Source organism: Gorilla gorilla, chromosome 15 (genome assembly GCF_029281585.2).
Source record: "Gorilla gorilla gorilla isolate KB3781 chromosome 15, NHGRI_mGorGor1-v2.1_pri, whole genome shotgun sequence".
Lineage (NCBI taxonomy): Eukaryota > Metazoa > Chordata > Mammalia > Primates > Hominidae > Gorilla > Gorilla gorilla.
The window spans coordinates 94,709,762-94,728,412 of record NC_073239.2 but is presented as its reverse complement, the minus strand read 5'-3'; the positions used below and the strand labels follow the sequence as shown (position 1 = coordinate 94,728,412).

At 46.5% G+C, this 18,651-nt stretch overlaps 1 protein-coding gene across 8 annotated transcripts in view; it reads right to left on the bottom strand.

The window, feature by feature from the left end:
* Nucleotides 1–18,651, bottom strand: part of ADCK1 (aarF domain containing kinase 1) — a 161,724-nt gene that overhangs the window by 73,000 nt on the left and 70,073 nt on the right. For 6 of the 8 annotated variants that reach the window (XM_055361091.2, XM_004055523.5, XM_019010236.4 and 3 more), the window contains exon 4: nucleotides 2,561–2,764. The exons of 1 other annotated variant lie outside the window; for it this stretch is intronic. In XM_055361091.2, the coding sequence (XP_055217066.1) occupies nucleotides 2,561–2,764 (204 nt within the window). Of the gene's footprint in view, nucleotides 1–2,560; nucleotides 2,765–5,510; nucleotides 5,545–18,651 lie in introns of all 8 variants that reach the window. One more of the 8 variants, XM_055361094.2, reaches the window with a different exon arrangement.

Below are 18,651 nucleotides of genomic sequence, written 5' to 3'. Positions count from 1 at the left end.
TTACCCCCACACCTATGCTGGGAACGCCCCACAGGGCCGGGCCCCACCTGCCTGCAACAGGGATGGGTCTGAGGACATAGTGACCTCTAACACTGCTGTTGACCATCCAAGCACCTCCCTCACCACACCACCACTCTCTACAGTCTGAGCTTTAGGAGCACTTATGGAATCTCTGAGCTCAAGGTAACCTCAAAGCCTATCCAAGGACTGGGACCTAGGAAGGTGGTGAAGCATAACTGACAGCCTCTTTGAAGCCAGGGATGAAATGGAGCTTTCTGCAGAAGGTCTTAGGGCTGGCATGGAGCTGAGGATGAGTGGGGCCCACTCAAGCATCCTGGAAGCGAGACTGCTCCCCGAGAAGTGTCATGGGAGGGGCTGGAGGAGGCTGGAAATGCCAAGTGAGTGACATTACCCCGCCCTCACACCCCCACACGCACCCACCCTTCTTCCCACATGGCCCCGCTCCCCTCCCTCCACCCACACACTGGGAAAGTGTGTCACCAGGGAACAAATGCCATCTTCCCAGGGGGAGGAGGAGGAAGAGGGCAGGGAAGACAGAGTGTGTGCCTGTGGGGCCCTGGTAAGAACCCAGAGGGCTCTGAAGAAGCTCCCCAGCTGCGAGGGACACCCCTCAGAACCATGACATGGACAGTAGCCCATTTCCTCAGGGGTCTAAAGAAGCATTGTGGGGGCAGGAGCCACATGGCCACTGTGCTCAGGGCTAATCAGCAGGGGGTGGAGGGGACTGGAGAAGGGGCCCTGAAGAGCAGGCGACGTCCTCCAACCCCAAACATTCTTTAGCCAGCTGGGTGGGCCACCATGACTGCTGACACTCCAAACTTCCCTCACTCCACCCTGGCTTGGGGACAGCCACTGACCTGCCCTTGTCCCACCTCCCTCCCCAGCTCTCCAGACAAGTCAGCCTCCAAGGGTTCACCTGCTGCCTCCTGCTCCTTGTTTCCACCCCCAGAGAGCTGCCACACGCCAGCAATGATGCACTTCACACTGTTATTACCGTGATTTATTTAGTTTTAATTTGGGGGTGAATCTCGTGCTGTTAGAAGCTGGGGGCCAAGAGTCTTGGCAAGAGGCAAAGCCATGAGTGGGCCGGCACTATGCCAATTCAGTCCCCTCTGCCTGGGGTCCCTCTCTCCTGACCCTGCTCCTCCCAGCTTGCAGCCTGCTCCCTGACTCCAGCCACAGTTCGGGTTTACCTTTCACTCAATGTCTCTCCCTTTGGAGGACATGTTCCTCAGTGGCAGAGGAGTCGGAGATGTTTCTATGTTCACCTGCTGTGTGATCCAACCCCCGCTCCAGGCCAGGAAATCACTGAGAAGTGGGACACCTTTGAATGGATGCTGCGTACCTGGGGCCAGCTCCACATTAAGGGACCAATAGTCAGTGCCAGCTCCCTGTAAAAAGGGAACCACTGGTCTTTATCAAACCTCTGCCCTACTCTCCTGGCCCTGCGCCAAGTAGCCTAACGACACTATTTCTAGTTCATCCATTGGCTCTTTAAGCAGACCCAGGGCACCTGCTAGGTACTGTTCCAGAGCTGTAAATACAGAGTAAAAGGACTGTCGTGGTCTTCATCCTCAAAGACTATGACTTGGAGGGAAATCCTTAGACACAACTAATCAAGCCACAAGTTGCACAAGTGCAGGGAGCAAAGTTCTGCAGAGCCCAAAGTAGGGATAAGATCGGTCAAGGGAGGGTCACAGAAGACTTCCTAGAAGAGCTGGGGTTTGGACGGGAAACCCAGCACCTAGCACCCTGCCTGGGATTTGCTAGCTGGGTGGACAGATAGGCAGATGGCCTGAAGTCACTTGACAAGTAGAGAATGAAGCAAAGACATCAGGCAGATGGTAGACCACGGCACAAGCACTGAGGACTAAGACAACACAGTGAGTTTGAGACAGGTAGCACAATGGGACCAGAGCATAGGGGAAACAACAACCACAATAGTATAGAACACCATTACTATACAAATAATAGCTAATATTTGTTGAGCACTTGCTCTACATCAGGTACTACACTAAGCACCTTCTATTCATTATCCCGTGTAATCTGCACAGTAACCTTATGTGGTGGGCTATAGATAAGGGAAGTGAGGTGCCAAGATCAATCATTTGTGCAAGGTCCAACCTCTTGGCTCTAGAGTCTAAACCACAGTGTCACTCTGCCCCACCAACTTACAGACAGGTAGGTTGAAACCAGATGGGATGGGGCTTCAAAGCCCTACTGAGAATAAAGCTTCAATAAGGCCTTAAACCTTCAGTAAGTGACATTTATTATTAGGTCGAACCATATGAATGATATATAGGTTTCAGGTCAATAACAGTCTCATATGAACTATTTCATATGGTTGAACTGGTATGTTTCACTGAGGGCCACTGAGATTCCTTCTAACCTCTTTGATTTCAGCACTGAGAGTGGCTGTGACATTTGGTTTTGTTTCACTGGTGGATCCCCAGCACCCTGGCCGAGGCTGCAAGAATTCGGCCGGGGCCTTTTCTGAAGCATCCCAACCCAGGCCCATCCCCCCTGCAAAGGTGGGTACCTCCTTGCCCAGATCTTCTCGGATGACCTGGCGGATCTCTTGCATGCTGCTCTGTGGAGCCTGGCTGTGCAGTACCTTCAGCGTGCTGGTATACTCCTCTGGCAACAGGTAGTCCAGAGCCCCCAGGTGCTGGCCCACCTTGATGAAGGTGCCCCGGTTGGCACAGCAGAGCTCACAGAGACGCCTGGCAGAGCGAAGGTGCACCTGCAGGAAGACAGGCCAGGACCAGAGAGGTGTGAGTGCAGACTGTTCCCTACACCTTGTTCCCTTCACCTTCCTGCTCAGCTTGAAAACCCTCATTACCCCACAATGCCCAGGGCAGGTGCATGCACACACACACACACACACACACACACACACACACACACACACATCCTTTCTCCCTTGGTGTCCAGCTTCCTGGTACACGGGGCAGTCAACTCCAACCTCATACAGAGGCCGCCCTTCAAACACGGCCCAGTGCTTCCTATCTCCTCCTCTTCATCAAAACCTAGCTAGTCTGGGCCCCACTCCCTAGAAATAAGCATTCAAGGCTTTTAACCAAGTCTAACCTACTAATGACTCATTCAAGGGACACAGAATTAAAGTATTTGCCACCCACCCCTCAGACATACCAATTATGCTTTGTTTGTTTGGATTGCTACGTTTTATAAAACATGGTCATATGTATGGTATCTTTTAATCTTCACAGCACCTCAGGGAAGCAAGTTTTGGTATCTTTAAAGAAGACAAACTCTGTCGTTTTGTTGCTAAAGAAATCACTAGGCCAGGCGCGGTGGCTCACGCTTGTAATTCCAACACTTTGGGAGCTGAGGCAGGTGGATCATGAGGTCAGGAGTTCAAGACCAGCCTGGCCAAGATGGTGAAACCCTATCTCTACTAAAAATACAAAAAAAATTATCCAGGCATGGTGGCGGGCACCTGTAATCCCAGCTACTTGGGAGGCTAAGGCAGAGAATTGCTTGAACCCAGGAGGCGGAGGTTGCAGTGAGCCGAGATCATACCACTGCACTCTAGCCTGGGCAACAGAGCGAGACTCTGTCTCAAAAAAAAAAGAAAGAAATCACTAACAAATATCAAAGGAAGGTCTAGAAAACACTTCAGAATCTAGGGCTCTTTAGTGCAGCAAACTTTAGCAGGGGTCTCCTATTAACTGGAGTAGTCACCGTAGTGGGGGGTATGAGGCACATGGAGAAGGCATCTGGGCAGGTTGCCTAGGACAGAGTAGCCTTAATTAACATCCGGATGCTCACCGGTCCTTCCAGAGTTGGGAGGTGGCCCCATCTGCCACCAGGCTGCATATCTACAGTCATCCCCCCTGCCCAGTTGAGGGCTTTGGTACTATGAAGGTCCTACCTTCTAGGAGCTAAAGCCTCTGAGGCAGGATGGGGCCATGGGCACATGCAGAAGACAAGGGACCCCAGTACCCTGTGGGGACCTGGTACCTGCCTTCTCCCAACTCAGTCAACCAAGAGAGTGAACCACAAGGATGGACTTATACTCTTCAGTGCCACGTAGGACGCTGATGTAATAACACATATTGGGGGCCATAAGATCATGCGAGGAGTTAAATAACAGTTGACAACAAAGGTGGAAAAAGCATTCAAAGATCCTGTATAACTAGTTGCCAAGTGAACCACACAGGAAATTTAGAAATTAAGAAGTTTTTTTGTTTTTGTTTTTGTTTTAGCTCCCACATATAAGAGAGAACATGTGATATTGGAGGTACAGAGTGGAAAAACAGATAACAAACCAGCCAGTATGGGTGCTGGGCAGGCAGAGGATGAAGAGAAGTGGATTAAAGGGTACAAACATAAAGTAAACTTGAAGGGATAAATTCAATGTTTGATAGCGGAGGAGAATGACTATATTTAGAAAACTGTATTGTACTCAGGTGATAGCTACCCTAAATACCCTGATTTAATCACCACACATTATAAATGTGTAACAATTTCCCATGTACCCCATAAATTTGCACAATTTTTTTTGAGAAAGGGTCTCACTGTGTCTCCCAGAGTGAAGTACAGTGGCATAATCATGGCTCACAGCAGTCTCCATCTCCCAGGCTCAAGCAATCCACCCGCCTCGGCCTCCCAAAGTGCTGGGATTACCATCATGAGCCACCACGCCCAGATCGCTGCTGCTCAGAAGAGACTGCTGCAGCCCTGAACACCCTCAACCCAGCAGCCAGAGGGCCCATCCGCCCACCTCCCGACACAGCAGAGGGGCTGCCTCAGACTCCAGGCACTAGCAGGCCATCCTTAGGCCCGCAGGGGCCTGTCCACTTCAAGCTTTGCTAGACTTTTTTTTTTTTGAGACACCCAGGCTGGAGTGCAGTGGTGCAGTCTCGGCTCACTGCAACCTCCATCTCCCAGATACAAGCGATTCTCCTACCTCAGCCTCCTGAGTAACTAATTACAGCACATACCACCACACCCGGATAATTTTTGTATTTTTAGCAGAGATGAGGTTTCACCATGTTGGCCAGGCTGGTCTTGAGCTCCTGACCTCAAGTAATCCACTCGCCGTGGCCTCCCAAAGTGCCAGGATTATGTAACGAGTTTTAACCTGCCTCATATTAATTAAAAGCATTGTCATAGCCAGCTTGGTTTGGGGTTTGGGAGGGAGGCAGTGAATAGCTAATAAGATCAACTCAGTGTTGATTAGTTATTGATTAGGTCAGATGGAGTCAAAGCCCAAGGAGGGCAATCCTTTACCCATATCTAAAGCCCCAAGAGCAGGGGCCCTAGTCCCCAAGCTAGGCAGAAAGGTATCAATGTCACACTGACTCCATGGGACTCCCCTTCAGAACTGGGCAATATCTCTAATGGGGCTTAGGGGTGTGTAAGTGACGAAGTGGAAAGAGACCATCAGACAGTCATACATACACACCCCACACACAGAGAGACAGGCAGACATGGAAAGAGAAGGCAACAGACCCCAAACTGACCTTTGATTAATTCTTCTAGTCAGAAACTTAAGCCCTAAAGGAATGAAACATTAACAGTGTTATCTCTGGGCTGTGAAATTATAAGAGTATTTTTTTCTTCTATATAGGCTTTTCTGTATTTCCCAAATTTCTTTTTTCTGGACACAGAATCTCGCTCTGTCGTCCAGGCTGGAGTGCAATGGCGTCATCTCGGCTCACTGTAGCCTCTGCCTCCCGGGTTCAAGTGATTCTCCTGCCTCAGCCTCCTGACTAGCTGGGATTACAGGGGCCCGCCACCACGCCTAGCTAATTTTTGTATTTTTAGTAGAGAAAGGGTTTCACTATGTTGCCCAGGCTGGTATCGAACTCCTGAGCTCAAGTGATTCACCCACCTTGGCGAGTGTAATCCCAAAGTGTTGGGATTACAGTCGTGAGCCACTACACCTGACCTGTATTTCCCAAATTTCTTATGAATAATAAATATTATGATAATGGAGGAAATTTTTTTATCATTCCTTTTCAGCATCTTCTGAAAATGGAAAGTCCAGCTGATTACTTTTTTCAGCTCTAAATGGACAAGATTCTGCCATGCAGACTAGACCAGCTTTGATTAGAGAGAATCCGGCATCTCTTTCCTAATTTGGCAGGGTCCCATGGCACACATGTGTACTGTCCATCAGAAAAATGAAATTGTAACCCCTCATCCCCAAGAAATCAGGCCCACACTGTCCGCAAGGTCTCTTTTCTAGATGCTAATCTTTACGTTGTCATTTAGACAGCAAAGTAAAGCTCATCATGTCTTAGGGGAAAAAACAAGTTGCAGTTTGTAAACATATTAAAAGAGTTTAACCTCAGACTGAACCCCACCCTGACCACACATGGGATAGTTCTACAGTTAAGGACACAGGACTTCAGAGTGTCTCAGGCTACATCCCAGTTTCACCACATAGAAGGTGGTGGACTTGGGCAAGTTACATAACCTTTCCCTACTTCAGTCTTCTCATCTATAAAAGTAAGATAATAATAGTACCTACACCTCATAGGGCTGCTACGAAGATTACATGGGGTATCCATTTAGCCAGGGCTGGTGTTTCTACACTTACTACAAGGGTATTGGGATTTGTTTCAATCACGTGTGGTAAGACACACAAACACAGAAATGATTACCATGAAAGCAGAAGCCTTTACTCACAAATCTCTAGAAATAGACGGCATGATGGCATGCCATGCCAGGCCACGTGGGGAAAGAAGCACCAGAGTCAAAGGCAGAGGGGGAAAGCAGGAAAATGTGGACAAGAGTCTTTGCTGCTATTCCATGCGGAGGAAAGGTCAAGGCAGGGTAAACAGGATTAGGACTGGTTAGTTGGCATGGGAGCTGTCCCTACTTGTCTACTAACTAACGATGGGGCAATTAGGGCAGGAGAATAGCAGTCCACAGTTCAAGAGCCTAATAAAGTAGGTGGTTGTGAGGCAGGGCTCTGAATTTGTTGATTTGCATATGAAAAGCACACTCCTGTGAGTGGGTGGCTGACGCCTGTAATCCCAGCACTTTGGGGAGCCAATGCAGGTGGATCACCTGAGGTCAGGAGTCCAAGACCAGCTTGGCCAACATGGTGAAACCCTGCCTCTACTAAAAATATAAAAAAATTAGCTGGGCATGGAGGAGGGCACCTGCAGTCTCAGCTACTCAGGAGCCTGAGGCACAAGAATCGCTTGAATCTAGGAGGCGGAGGTTGTAGTGAACCAAGATCACGCCACTACACTCCAGCCTGGATGACAGAGTGAGACTCCATCTCAGAAAAAAAAAAAAAAAAAAAGCCCACTCCAAAGAGAGCTGCTACCTATCTCTAAGAATTAGTTCACCCTGGGAGAAGCGGTCCCTCCAATGCCAGCAAAACTTCAAGATGTCAAAGCACCAGAAAACATAGAAAATAAAAAACAGGATTAATCCAATACTCTAACTATACTCCCTTGGGGATCTCATCCAGTATCATGGCTGTAAATACCATCTGCACATTGATACACGCAAATGTGTATCTCCTTCCCAGACCTCTCCTCTTACTGGAGCTTGCTGATTACAACTGCCTCTCTAACATCAATTACTCCAATATCCAACAGGCTCTTCAAACTTAGCCTGACTTTCCCACCACTCCCACCACCACCAAACCTGTTCTTCCCAGTCTTCTCCATCTTAGAAAATGGCAAGGCTAAACTTGGACTTTTTCAGGCCATAAATCATGATGTCAACCTTGACATTTCTTCCAAAACAGGAGCTAAAATTACCTTCCCATCTGAAAAAACTGGACAGCATATATAAAACAATGGTGTTCAAGACACTTGACATTAGGCAAGGAAGAACAGTGATTCCTGAAAGATGAGAAAGAAACAAGGTGACAACGTGAACATGATGAATGCCCCAGTTCACTGCATTGGGAGTTTCCAGGCTGAAGTGGCAGGGAGGGGAAGCCAGGCAGTGACCAGAAGACTCCTCAATTGAGGAGATACAGCTGAGAGTCCAGAAAGAGTTCAAGGGACAGAGCAGTGAGGAGAGAGCTGTACAAAAAAAGAACACTAAAGATCTGCAGAGACCCCACCGCATATACAGCTGAGTACCAATCAGCACGTGCATATCCAAAAATTGTCTGAGTCCAGGAAAAGAACAACCCAAAAAGCTTAGGGTTAACAGTACCCAGCATTCACACAGGACCTATTTCCACCAGCCAAGCTGAAAAAAATCTCATAATTCATGGGACATTTGTGGCAATACCCAGAAGGGCCTTGCGTCAGTAATGGCATATATCCCAAAACAAATACTGTTCCATTCCCATCTAACAAATATTAAAAGCAAGATCCAAAAAAAGCAAACTACTTCAGGTAACTTAACTGTGTCCCAGAACAAAGCTCAATATTTATAAGAATACAAAAATATCTACCACCCTAAAAATAAAAGCACAATGCCAGGCACAGTGGCTCACACCTGTAATCCCAGCACTTTGGGAGGCCAAGACAGGCAGATCACCTGAGCTCAGGAGTTCAAAACCAGCCTGGGAAATATGGCAAAACTCCATCTCTACATAAAATACAACAATTAGCTAGACACGGTGGCATGCACCTGAAATCCCAGCTACTTGGGAGGCAGAGGCAGGACAATTGCTTGAGCCCAGGAGGCAGAGGTTGCAGTAAGCCAAGGCATGGATGACAGAAAGAGACAGAAAGAGAACCCTATCAAACTTTTAGAGATGAAAAATGTAATGCATGAGATGAAAAGCACACAAGATGCAATTAATGGCAGATTAGACATTGCAGGGGGAAAAAAATATCAGGCCAGGCATGGTGGCTCACACCTGTAATCCCAGCACTTTGGGAGGCCAAGGGGGACGATGGATTGCCTGAGCCAGAGATTTTGAGACCAGTCTGGGCAACACAGTAAGACCCTGTCTCTAAAAACAAAAAAATATATATATATATAGATATATATATATATATATAAAAGATTAGTGAACTTGAAAACCTGGCAATAGAAACTATTCAGAATGAAACACATAGAAGAAAAAATAATTTTTTCTTACTGAAAAGAACATCAGTGAACTGTGGAACAAATTCAAGCAGCCTAGTAAATATGTAGTTGAAGTCCCCAAAGGAGAAGAGATGAGGAGTGAAATATATATATATATATATATATATATATATATATATATATATATATATTTATTTAAAGAAATAATGGCTGAAATTTTTTCAAATTTGATTTTTTTAAATGTATAAACTAATAAATTCAAGGACCTCAACAAGCCCCAAGCACAAGAAACATGAAGAAAGCTACATAATATTTTTAAACAATTTATACAGAGAAAAAAGATACAGACAGAAGAATAAAGATACGAATGATGGCAGATTTTTCACTGGAAACAATATGAGCAGAAGTTAGTATAGCAACATCTCTGAAAACAAAGAATTCTAAACCCAGCAAAGAAAATTTTTCAAAAATAAAGGTATAAAAGTTCTTGCAGATGTAGGAAAACTGTAGGAGATAACATCTCCTGCACTACAAGAGATGTTAAAGAACCGGCCAGGCTTGGTGGCTCATGCCTGTAATCCCAGCACTTTGGGAGGCCAAGGCAGGTGGATCACGAGGTCAGGAGTTTGAGACCAGCCTAGAAAATATGGTGACACCCCGCCTCTACTAAGAATATAAAAATTAGCCAGGCATGGTGGCGTGCACCTGTAGTCCCAGCTACTCTGGAGGCTGAGGCAGAAGAATCACTTGCACCCGGGAGGCAGAGGTTGCAGTGAGCCGAGATTGCACCACTGCACTCCAGCCTGGGCAACAGAGCGAGACTCTGTCTCAAAAAAAAAAAAAATTAAATAAATAAATACATAAATAATAAAGAACCTTCATCAGGCAGAAGAAAAATGAAACCAGATAAAAATATGAATCTATATAAGGGAACAGAGAGACCAGAAATAGCAACTTTATGAGTAAATATACAAGAACTTTTTTATATTTTATATCTCTTTAAAAGACAAATGATTGCTTAACCAAATTATTAACAATGTAATGTGGTGTTTATAACAAAAAAGCATGTATTACATCAATAGCATAAAACTTCAGAAGAAATGAAAGTATACGATTTTAAGATTCTTATACTCTTTGAAGTACTATAATATCACTTAAATATAGACTGACAAGATGTATACTATAAACTAAAGCAATCATTAAAGTAACAAAAAGAATTATAACTCATAAGCCAACAAAGGAGGTAAAATACAACCATGAAAAATACCCAATCCAAAAGAAGGCATGATAAAGGAAACAGGAATGAAGAACAAATAGGACAAACAGAAAACAAATAACTAGAACAAAGACATAAATCCAACCTTATCAACTATCCCTAAACACCCTAATTAAAAGTAAGAGATTGTCAAACTACTCTTAAAAAGACCCAAATATGGCTGGGCGCAGTGGGTCACACCTGTAATCCCAGCACTTTGGGAGGCCAAAGTGGACAGATCATGAGGTCAGGAATTCAAGACCAGCCTGGCCAATATGGTGAAACCCTGTCTCTACTGAAAATACAAAAATTAGCCAGGCGTGGTGGCACACACCTGTAGTCCCAGCTACTCGGGAAGCTGAGGCAGAAGAATTGCTTGAACCCAAGAGGCGGAAGTTGTAGTGAGCCAAGATTGTGCCACTGCATTCCAGCCTGGGCAACAGAGCAAGACTCTGTCTCAAAAAAAAAAAAAAAAAAAGACCCAAATGTATGCTGCCTAAAAGAAACGCTCTTCAAATATAAAAACACAAATAGGTTAAATGTACGGAGTTGGTGCAAAAGTAATAGCTGTCTTCATTAAAAGTAATGGCAAAAACTGATTATTTTTGCACCAACCCAATAGAAGGATAAAAAAAAGATATATCAGGCCGGGTGTGGTGGCTCACACCTGTAATCCCAGCACCTTGGGAGGCCAAGGCAGGCGGATCACAAGGTCAGGAGATCGAGACCATCCTGACTAACATGGTGAAACCACGTCTCTACTAAAAATACAAAAAAAAAAAAATCAGCCAGGCGTGGTGGCGGGCGCCTGTAGTCCCAGCTACTCGGGAAGCTGAGGCAGGAGAATGGCGTGAATCCGGGAGGTGGAGTTTGCAGTGAGCAGATATTGCGCCACTGCACTCCAGCCTGGGTAACAGAGCAAGACTCCATCTCAAAAAAAAAAGATATATCATGCCAATGCTAATCAAAAGAAAGCTGAAACAGCCATATTTATAGCAGACAAAACTGATTTCAGAGAAAAGAATATTATCAGGGATAAAGAAAATTATTTCATAACAATAAAGGGATCAATCCATCAAGAGATATAGCATCCTAAACATTTATGCACCCAATAACAGCTTCGAAATACATGAAGTAAAAAAACTAATGAAACTGCAAAGAGAAACAGAAAAATCCACATTATAGGCAGAGATTTCAATATCTTCTCAATACATGATATAACAAATAGATAGAAAATGAGTTAGGATATAAAAGACTTGAACACTATCAACCAATCTGAACTGGCATTTATAGAACACTGTCCAACAACAGCAGAATATACATTATTTTCAAGTATAAGAGGAACATTTGCCAAGAGAGACCATATTCTTTCTGTTTGTTTTTTGAGACAAGGTTTTACTGTGTCTCCTAGGCTGAAGTATAGTGACACCATCATTGTTTACTGCAGCCTTGAACTCTTGGCCTCAAGGGATTTTCCTGTTTTGGCCTCCCCAGTAGCTGAGACTACAGGCACACACCACCACACCCAGGTAATTTTTTAAAATTTTTTGTTGAGTCAGGGTCTCACTATGTTGCCCAGGCTGGTCTCTATCTCCTGGCCTCAAATGATCCTTCTGCCTCAGCCTTCCAAAGCACTGGGATTACGGGCATGAGCCACCACATGCAACTGACAGACCACATTCTGAGTCATAAAGCAGATCTCAGCAAATTTAAAAGGGTCAAAATGTATAAAATATTTTCACTGACCACAATGGAACCAAAGTATAAATCAATAACCACGAAATCTCTGGAAAATTCCCAAATATTTGAAAACCACGGCCGGGCTCAGTGGCTCATGCCTGTAATCCTAGCACTTAGGGAGGCTGAGCTGGAAGGATCACTTGAGGCCAGGAGTTCAAGACCAGCCTGGGCAACATAATGAGAGCCCATCTTTACGAAAAATAGAAATGAAGAAAAATTAGCCAGGCATGGTGGCATATGCCTGTAGTCCCAGCTACTTGAGTGGCTGAAAGGTGGAAGTACTGCTTGAGCCCGGGAGGTCAAGGTTGTAGTCAGCCATGATCATGTCACTGCACTCCAGCCTCGGCAACAAAGAGAGACCCTATCTCAAAAAAAAGAAAGAAAACTAAATAACACCGTTCTAAAGAACTCATAGGGCAAAGACGAATCAAAGGTAAATTAGAGAGTACCAGTTGGCCAGGCAAGGTGGCTCATGTCTATAATCCCAACATATTGGAAGGCCAAGGCGGGAGGATTGCTTGAGGCCAAGAGTTCAAGACCTGCCTAAGCAACATAGAGAGACCCTGTCTCTGCAAAAAATTTAAAAATTGCTGGGCGTGGTGGCATATGCCTTTGGTCCCAGTTACTCAGGAGCCAGAGATGAGAGTATCCCCTGAGCCAAGGAGTTTGAGGCTGCAGTGAGCCATAATTATGCCACTGTGGCCGGGCATGGTGGCTCACGCCTATAATCCCAGCACTTTGGGAGGCCGAGGCACGCAGATCACGAGGTCAGGAGATCGAGACCATCCTGGCTAACATGGTGAAACCCCGTCTCTACTAAAAATACAAAAAGAAATTAGCCGGGCGTGGTAGCGGGTGCCTGTAGTCCCAGCTACTCAGGAGGCTGAGGCAGGAGAATGACATGAACCTGGGAGGCGGAGCTTGCAGTGAGTCAAGATCATGCCACTGCACTCCAGCCTGGGCGACAGAGTGAGACTCCGTCTCAAAAAAAAAAAAAATTACACCACTGCACCCCAGCCTGGGCAACAGACTAAGACACTGTCTCAAAAAAAATAAATAGGCCGGGCATGGTGACTCATGCCTTTGTAATCCCAGCACTTTTGGAGGCCGAGGTGAGAGGATCACCTGAGGTCAGGAGTTGGAGATCATCCTGGCCAACATGGCGAAACCCTATCTCTATTAAAAATAAAAACATTAGCCAGGCATGGTGGCACGTGCCAATAATCCCAGCTACTAAGGAGGCTGAGATAGGAGAATTATTTGAACCCAGGAGGTGGAGGCTGCAGTGACCCAAGATCGCACCACTGTACTCCAGTCTGGGCAACACAGCAAAACTCCATCTTAAGTAAATAAATAAATAAAATAAAATGCATGAAGTCTTTCACACACATTATCTCACCTGACCCAGGTAAAAGCCTTTGAGATAGGTACTATCATTCCCCTCATTGCATAGATGCAAGAACTTGGGCTCCAAAAAGTTAGAGGTCTTACCAAGCTTACTCAGCCAGTAAATAGTAGATTCAGGGTTTGAAACATTGCCCTCTAATCGCAAAACATCTGTCTTTCTCTACACTCTGCTGCCCATCCACACCATTACACATTCCTCGTAAGTTAGAAGAAAAACATCCAGGCCGGGACTCACGCCTGTAATCCAAGCACTTTGGGAGGCCAAGATAGGAGGACTGCTTGAGGCCAGGAGTTCGAGACCAGCCTGGTCAGCATAATGACACCCCATCTCTATTTATCTTTAAAGATTTTAAAAAGAAGAAGAAAAACATCCAGGTGGCCACTACCTGCTATGGGGCCCTCAGTGTTGCCCTCCCCAGTTCCTCACAACACCCACCCACCCTGGTCCCCAGCTGAGCCCCAGCTAAGTCTCAGGGTTAGGCCACATGGCAACCATGGCTCTGGCCACGTCTGGGCTCCCGGGAACTGTTCCAGTAAGCCAGAAAACAAACTCTGAGATTAGGAGCAAATTCATGAACACACAGGGGGATCTGGAAGGCCTCGTTATAGAAACAGATTGGGAATCATTGTGAGAAGGAAGCCAGGGAAGCCCTAGAAGCATGAGGTCTCTGATGACAGCAACTGGGCCACACTAGAGGACTGTGCAGACCAACAGGGCAGGGCCAGGAAGGGCAGCACACTGGCCACAGTGGGAAAAGGGAAACAATCTTCAACAATAACCCTTCAAAGGTCCTCACTGCCTCACTGGCCCTGGTATGAAGTGGGTTTTTTGTGGGGTTTTTTGTTTGTTTGAGACAGTCCCACTCCATCACCCAGGCTGGAGGGCAGTAGCAGGATCTCAGCTCACTGCAACCTCCACCTCCTGGGTTCAAGCAATTCTCTTGCCTCAGTCTTCTGTGTAGCTGGGACTACAGGCGCCTGCCACCACGTCCAGCTAATTTTTGTATTTTTAGTAAAGATGGGGTTTCACCATGTTGGCCAGGCTGATCTCGAATGCCTGACCTCAAGTGATCCACCCACCTCAGCCTCCCAAAGTGCTGGGATTACAGGTGTAGGCCACAGCGCCCAGCCTGGTATGAAGTTTTAACTCCTGACAGGCCCATACAATGCAGCCCAGCTGTCCTGCGGCTTCATCTCTTACACTCCCCACCTCACTCTCTACCCTCCAACCACAGTTATCAGCTCTCTCCTGTGCCATCCCCTGCCCCCAGGCCTTTGCATAGCATCTCCATAATCTCACCACACCACTCTCCTTTTCACCTGCAAAAAATCTTCTCAGCCTGGACCCAAGCCTTCCTCCCTTCACCTCCTCCTAGTCCTGACCTGACCCATTCTCCGTGCCACGCCTCTCCCCTCTCACAAGTGATGTTACTGCCTTCCACAATCCCAGGATGAAGGGCAGAGCAAGGAGTTCCTTTCCCCCAGTGTGGCTCAAAATCCTCTTTTTGTATGAGCCTCTCTTGGAGAAGATGGGACTTCTGCCCATGTGGCAGCTCCATGGATATGATCAGCTTCTCCGCTTCAGGTCCACAGAAGAAAAAGCAGGGGAGCAACCCTAGACATGGCCAGGTTGCAACCAAACGAGTCTGGGACCCAGTGAGAGACCCAGAGCAACAGAGCTTTCCAATGTCAGGGACAATGACTTGATCGTTCCCCAGTGGGAAGGCCTCCTTCCCACCAGCCCCCACTCTGCCCTTTCTCAGCAGGGATCAGCTGGGCAGACCACAAGAGGGTCTCTGTTGGAGGATCCAGAACAGGGGTTTTTCCCAAAAACCAGTCAGGATGTGGAATCACAGATGATTCACTCAACGAGAGCCACCTGCCCATCACAAGACACCCAGAAAGCCCTCCACAGTCCTGTCTTGAATCATGCAGGTGTCAGCTCAAAGCCCCATCACACCAGGCCTGGCTTCCAGGACAGTCATGGACTCCTACTGTTTCTCAAGGCTTCCCTGGGTCCCCCTCAGGGTCACCCAAAGGGAACTGTTACCCAGGGTCCTGCATGGCTGGATTAAGATGGGGAGAGGACCATAGCATAGCTTTGGGTCAAGGCTTTGACTAGGCCCTGCTTTCTAAGCCTATAGGAGAGGCAGCTGTGAGAAGACGGGGGTGGCACCAGCTGGCTATTGAGGTCCAGTCTAAGAACAAGGTTCAGGGTAGGTGGGAGAAGATACACTGGCTTAGGGGAGCACAGATGGTCAGAAGGAGATATTATAGTGATGTTCCGGTCTGAGGAGCAACTAAGCAAAATGGCCAAGAGAGGCCCCATGTGGCAGCTGGTCCTTGGGGAACCACAGCCAAGCCTCCAGGGCTGCATCACACACCCAAACCAAAATGAACTTCTGGAGTGTGAAGTACGATAGCAAAAGCTGCCCCAGAGCCACAGGTAGTTACAGATCCAGCACCGTCTCACACCTGGTTATTAGTACTGTGGGACTTTTCATTATGAAATTACAAATTTCAGGAGCACTTCAAACCCAAATGATTCCAGAGCATACCATGGAAAAGAAAGAGAAGCAGGTATTTCTGACAGGCAACTCTGAGGGATACTGCAGAGGGAGTGAGCAGGGGATGATTTTGTGTCTGTGTCCACCAAGAATCTAGAAAGATAAAGCAATTTAAAAAGGAACATTTTGGCCAGGTGCGGTGGCTCATGCCTGTAATCCCAGCACTTTGAGAGGCCGAGGTGGGCAGATCACTTGAGGCCAGGAGTTCGAGACCAACCTGGCCAACATGGTGAAACCTCATCTCTACTAAAAATACAAAAATGAGCCGGGTGTGGTGATGCATGTGCCTGTAGTCCCAGCTACTCAGGAGGCTGGGGCAGGAAAACTGCTTGAACCCGGGAGATGGAGGTTGCAAGGAGCTGAGATTGTGCCACTGCACTCCAGCCTAGGTGACAGAGCAAGACCCAGTCTCAACAAAAAGGAAGAAAAAAAAGGAACATTTTAATTGAGCTATATCATGGATTAAGTATTTACTATGTGTTAGGCCCTACTCTGAACCCTTTATACATGTATTTTCTCATTTAATTCCATAACCATCCTATATGGTAGGCATAATTATTATCCTCTCTTTTAAAGATGAAGTTAAGGCTCAGAAAGGTTAAATGGCTTGGCTAAGGCCACACAGCTTATTAGTGGCAGAGCTGGGATCTGAATCCCGGCAGTCTAACTCCAAGACCATAATGAAATACCTCTTAGAATACCAGTATAATTCAGAAGAAAAAGTTTTGAATCAAGACTCAAGGGACCTGGATTCTGGGACAATTCTGCCAATTACTGCCCCTACTTATGCAATCCTGAACAAATCATCTCAGCTTCTTGGGCCTCAGCTCATCTGTAAATTGAGAAGTTGAGCAGAGTCAGGCATAGGAAGTGAGTGCATATGCGCCTCTCCTCTGTTACTGTGCCCATGGCACACATCAGACATCACTAATCAACCACAGCACGCACTCAGTGAGTCCAGGTGACGACTTGCCTATTCTCCAACCTGCACTCAACCACTACTAATCAACTGGAGTTTGCAAATGAAATATCTTTGCTTTCCCAGAGCTAGATGTTTCTAAGGTGTCTTCTGACTCTTAAAAACCTACAACTGTTACTGGGGTTCTAAAGACAAAATTTTAATTCTAGCCCCAACTCCAAGTAGATTATTGTCTCTATGCCTCAGTCTTCCTTCTGCAAGATGGACAGTCTGTCACACCATCATCTATGTGGTCAGCTCCACTTTCTCCCCTGTCCCAATGAACTACACTCCAGGCCAACGCCCAATCTGAGTTACACAGACCAAGTCAGCTCTTGGAGGACCTGACAGGGCCGGCTCCCCACACTGCCTCTCTAAGGGAGTCCGACAGAGGGGAGAGCTAAGACCAACGCCACTGACATGATAGGATGAAGGGACACCGGTTCCTTTGCATTGAGCACTGTTTCCAGAAGGTTCCAGTCAAAATAAGAATCTTCCCTAGAGGTGGTAACATAAGAAATTATGATCAGGCCAGGCGTGGTGGCTCACATCTATAATCCCAGCACTTTGGGAGGTTGAGGTGGTTGGAACACGTGGTCAGGAGATCAAGATCATCCTGGCCAACATGGTGAAACCCTGTCTCTAGTAATATACAAAAATAATTCGCCGGGCATGGTGGTGTGCGCTTGTAGTCCCAGCTACTTGGGAGGTTGAAGCACAAGAATTGCTTGAACCCAATTGCTTGAACCTCCAGGCAGAGGTTGCAGTAAGCCGAGATCACATCGCTGCACTCCAGCCTGAGCAACAGAGTGAGACTCTGTCTCCAAAAAAAAAAAAAGAAAGAAAGAAATTATGATCAGTCATTGACATCCTGGCAGGAGTTTCTTTACCTGTCTCTTTACAGCCAGAGCAACTAACCTAGAGCAGATTTCTATGAAATGGGACAGTTTCCAAATGTAAGTTCTGTTTCAGAGAAGCCCATCCTAAAAGGAAGGTGGCAGATGGGGGTATCTGGAGAGGGCAGTTGCTAGTGGCTAAGAAAGCTTAATGAATAAAACATACAACACAGCTGCCAAGGATACTTGCATTTTAATAGAGAACAGAGTTTAAGCCAAAGGAATTACTTTCTAATGGTGGAATTACAAGCATCAATAATGATTTAGGGAAGAATTAAGCAAAGAAAGTTGTTCCAGCATCCCTGAAATCCCAACAAATGAGCTGATGTGACTGTGCAAGCCCTCAGCAAACAGCAAATGAGCTGCAAATTTAAGGGATTAATAATATTATTACTGGCAACTTGTGACTCTGCCTGCCAGTGAGCAAGCCTGCCACCACACAGACAAACCCAGATGCCCACAGGAGCCCAGGACATGTACTCTTTGGTCTGGAAAGCATCCATTTGGGAACCCAGTTGCCAGAAAAGCTGAAGAGGACCCTTCCCTCCATCTGCCCCTTAATCACACAAACTGAGAAGATGCATAATTAATTTGTTCTCAACAGTTGTTCAGCGGCTAGAAGAGTGAGGGCATCTCTGGAATGGCAATTACAGTCAAGAAAAACAAGTGTTAGGCCGCGAGCAGAATGCAGCAGCCAACCTGCTTCCCTTCCCCACCATGCTTGCTCAGGCCACAGGCCTGAATGTGGGACAGGAGTCTTTTTCATTTCCTCACAGCCTGGGGCTCTTGGGGGCTGGTGGGAAAGAACAGAAAACAAAACTC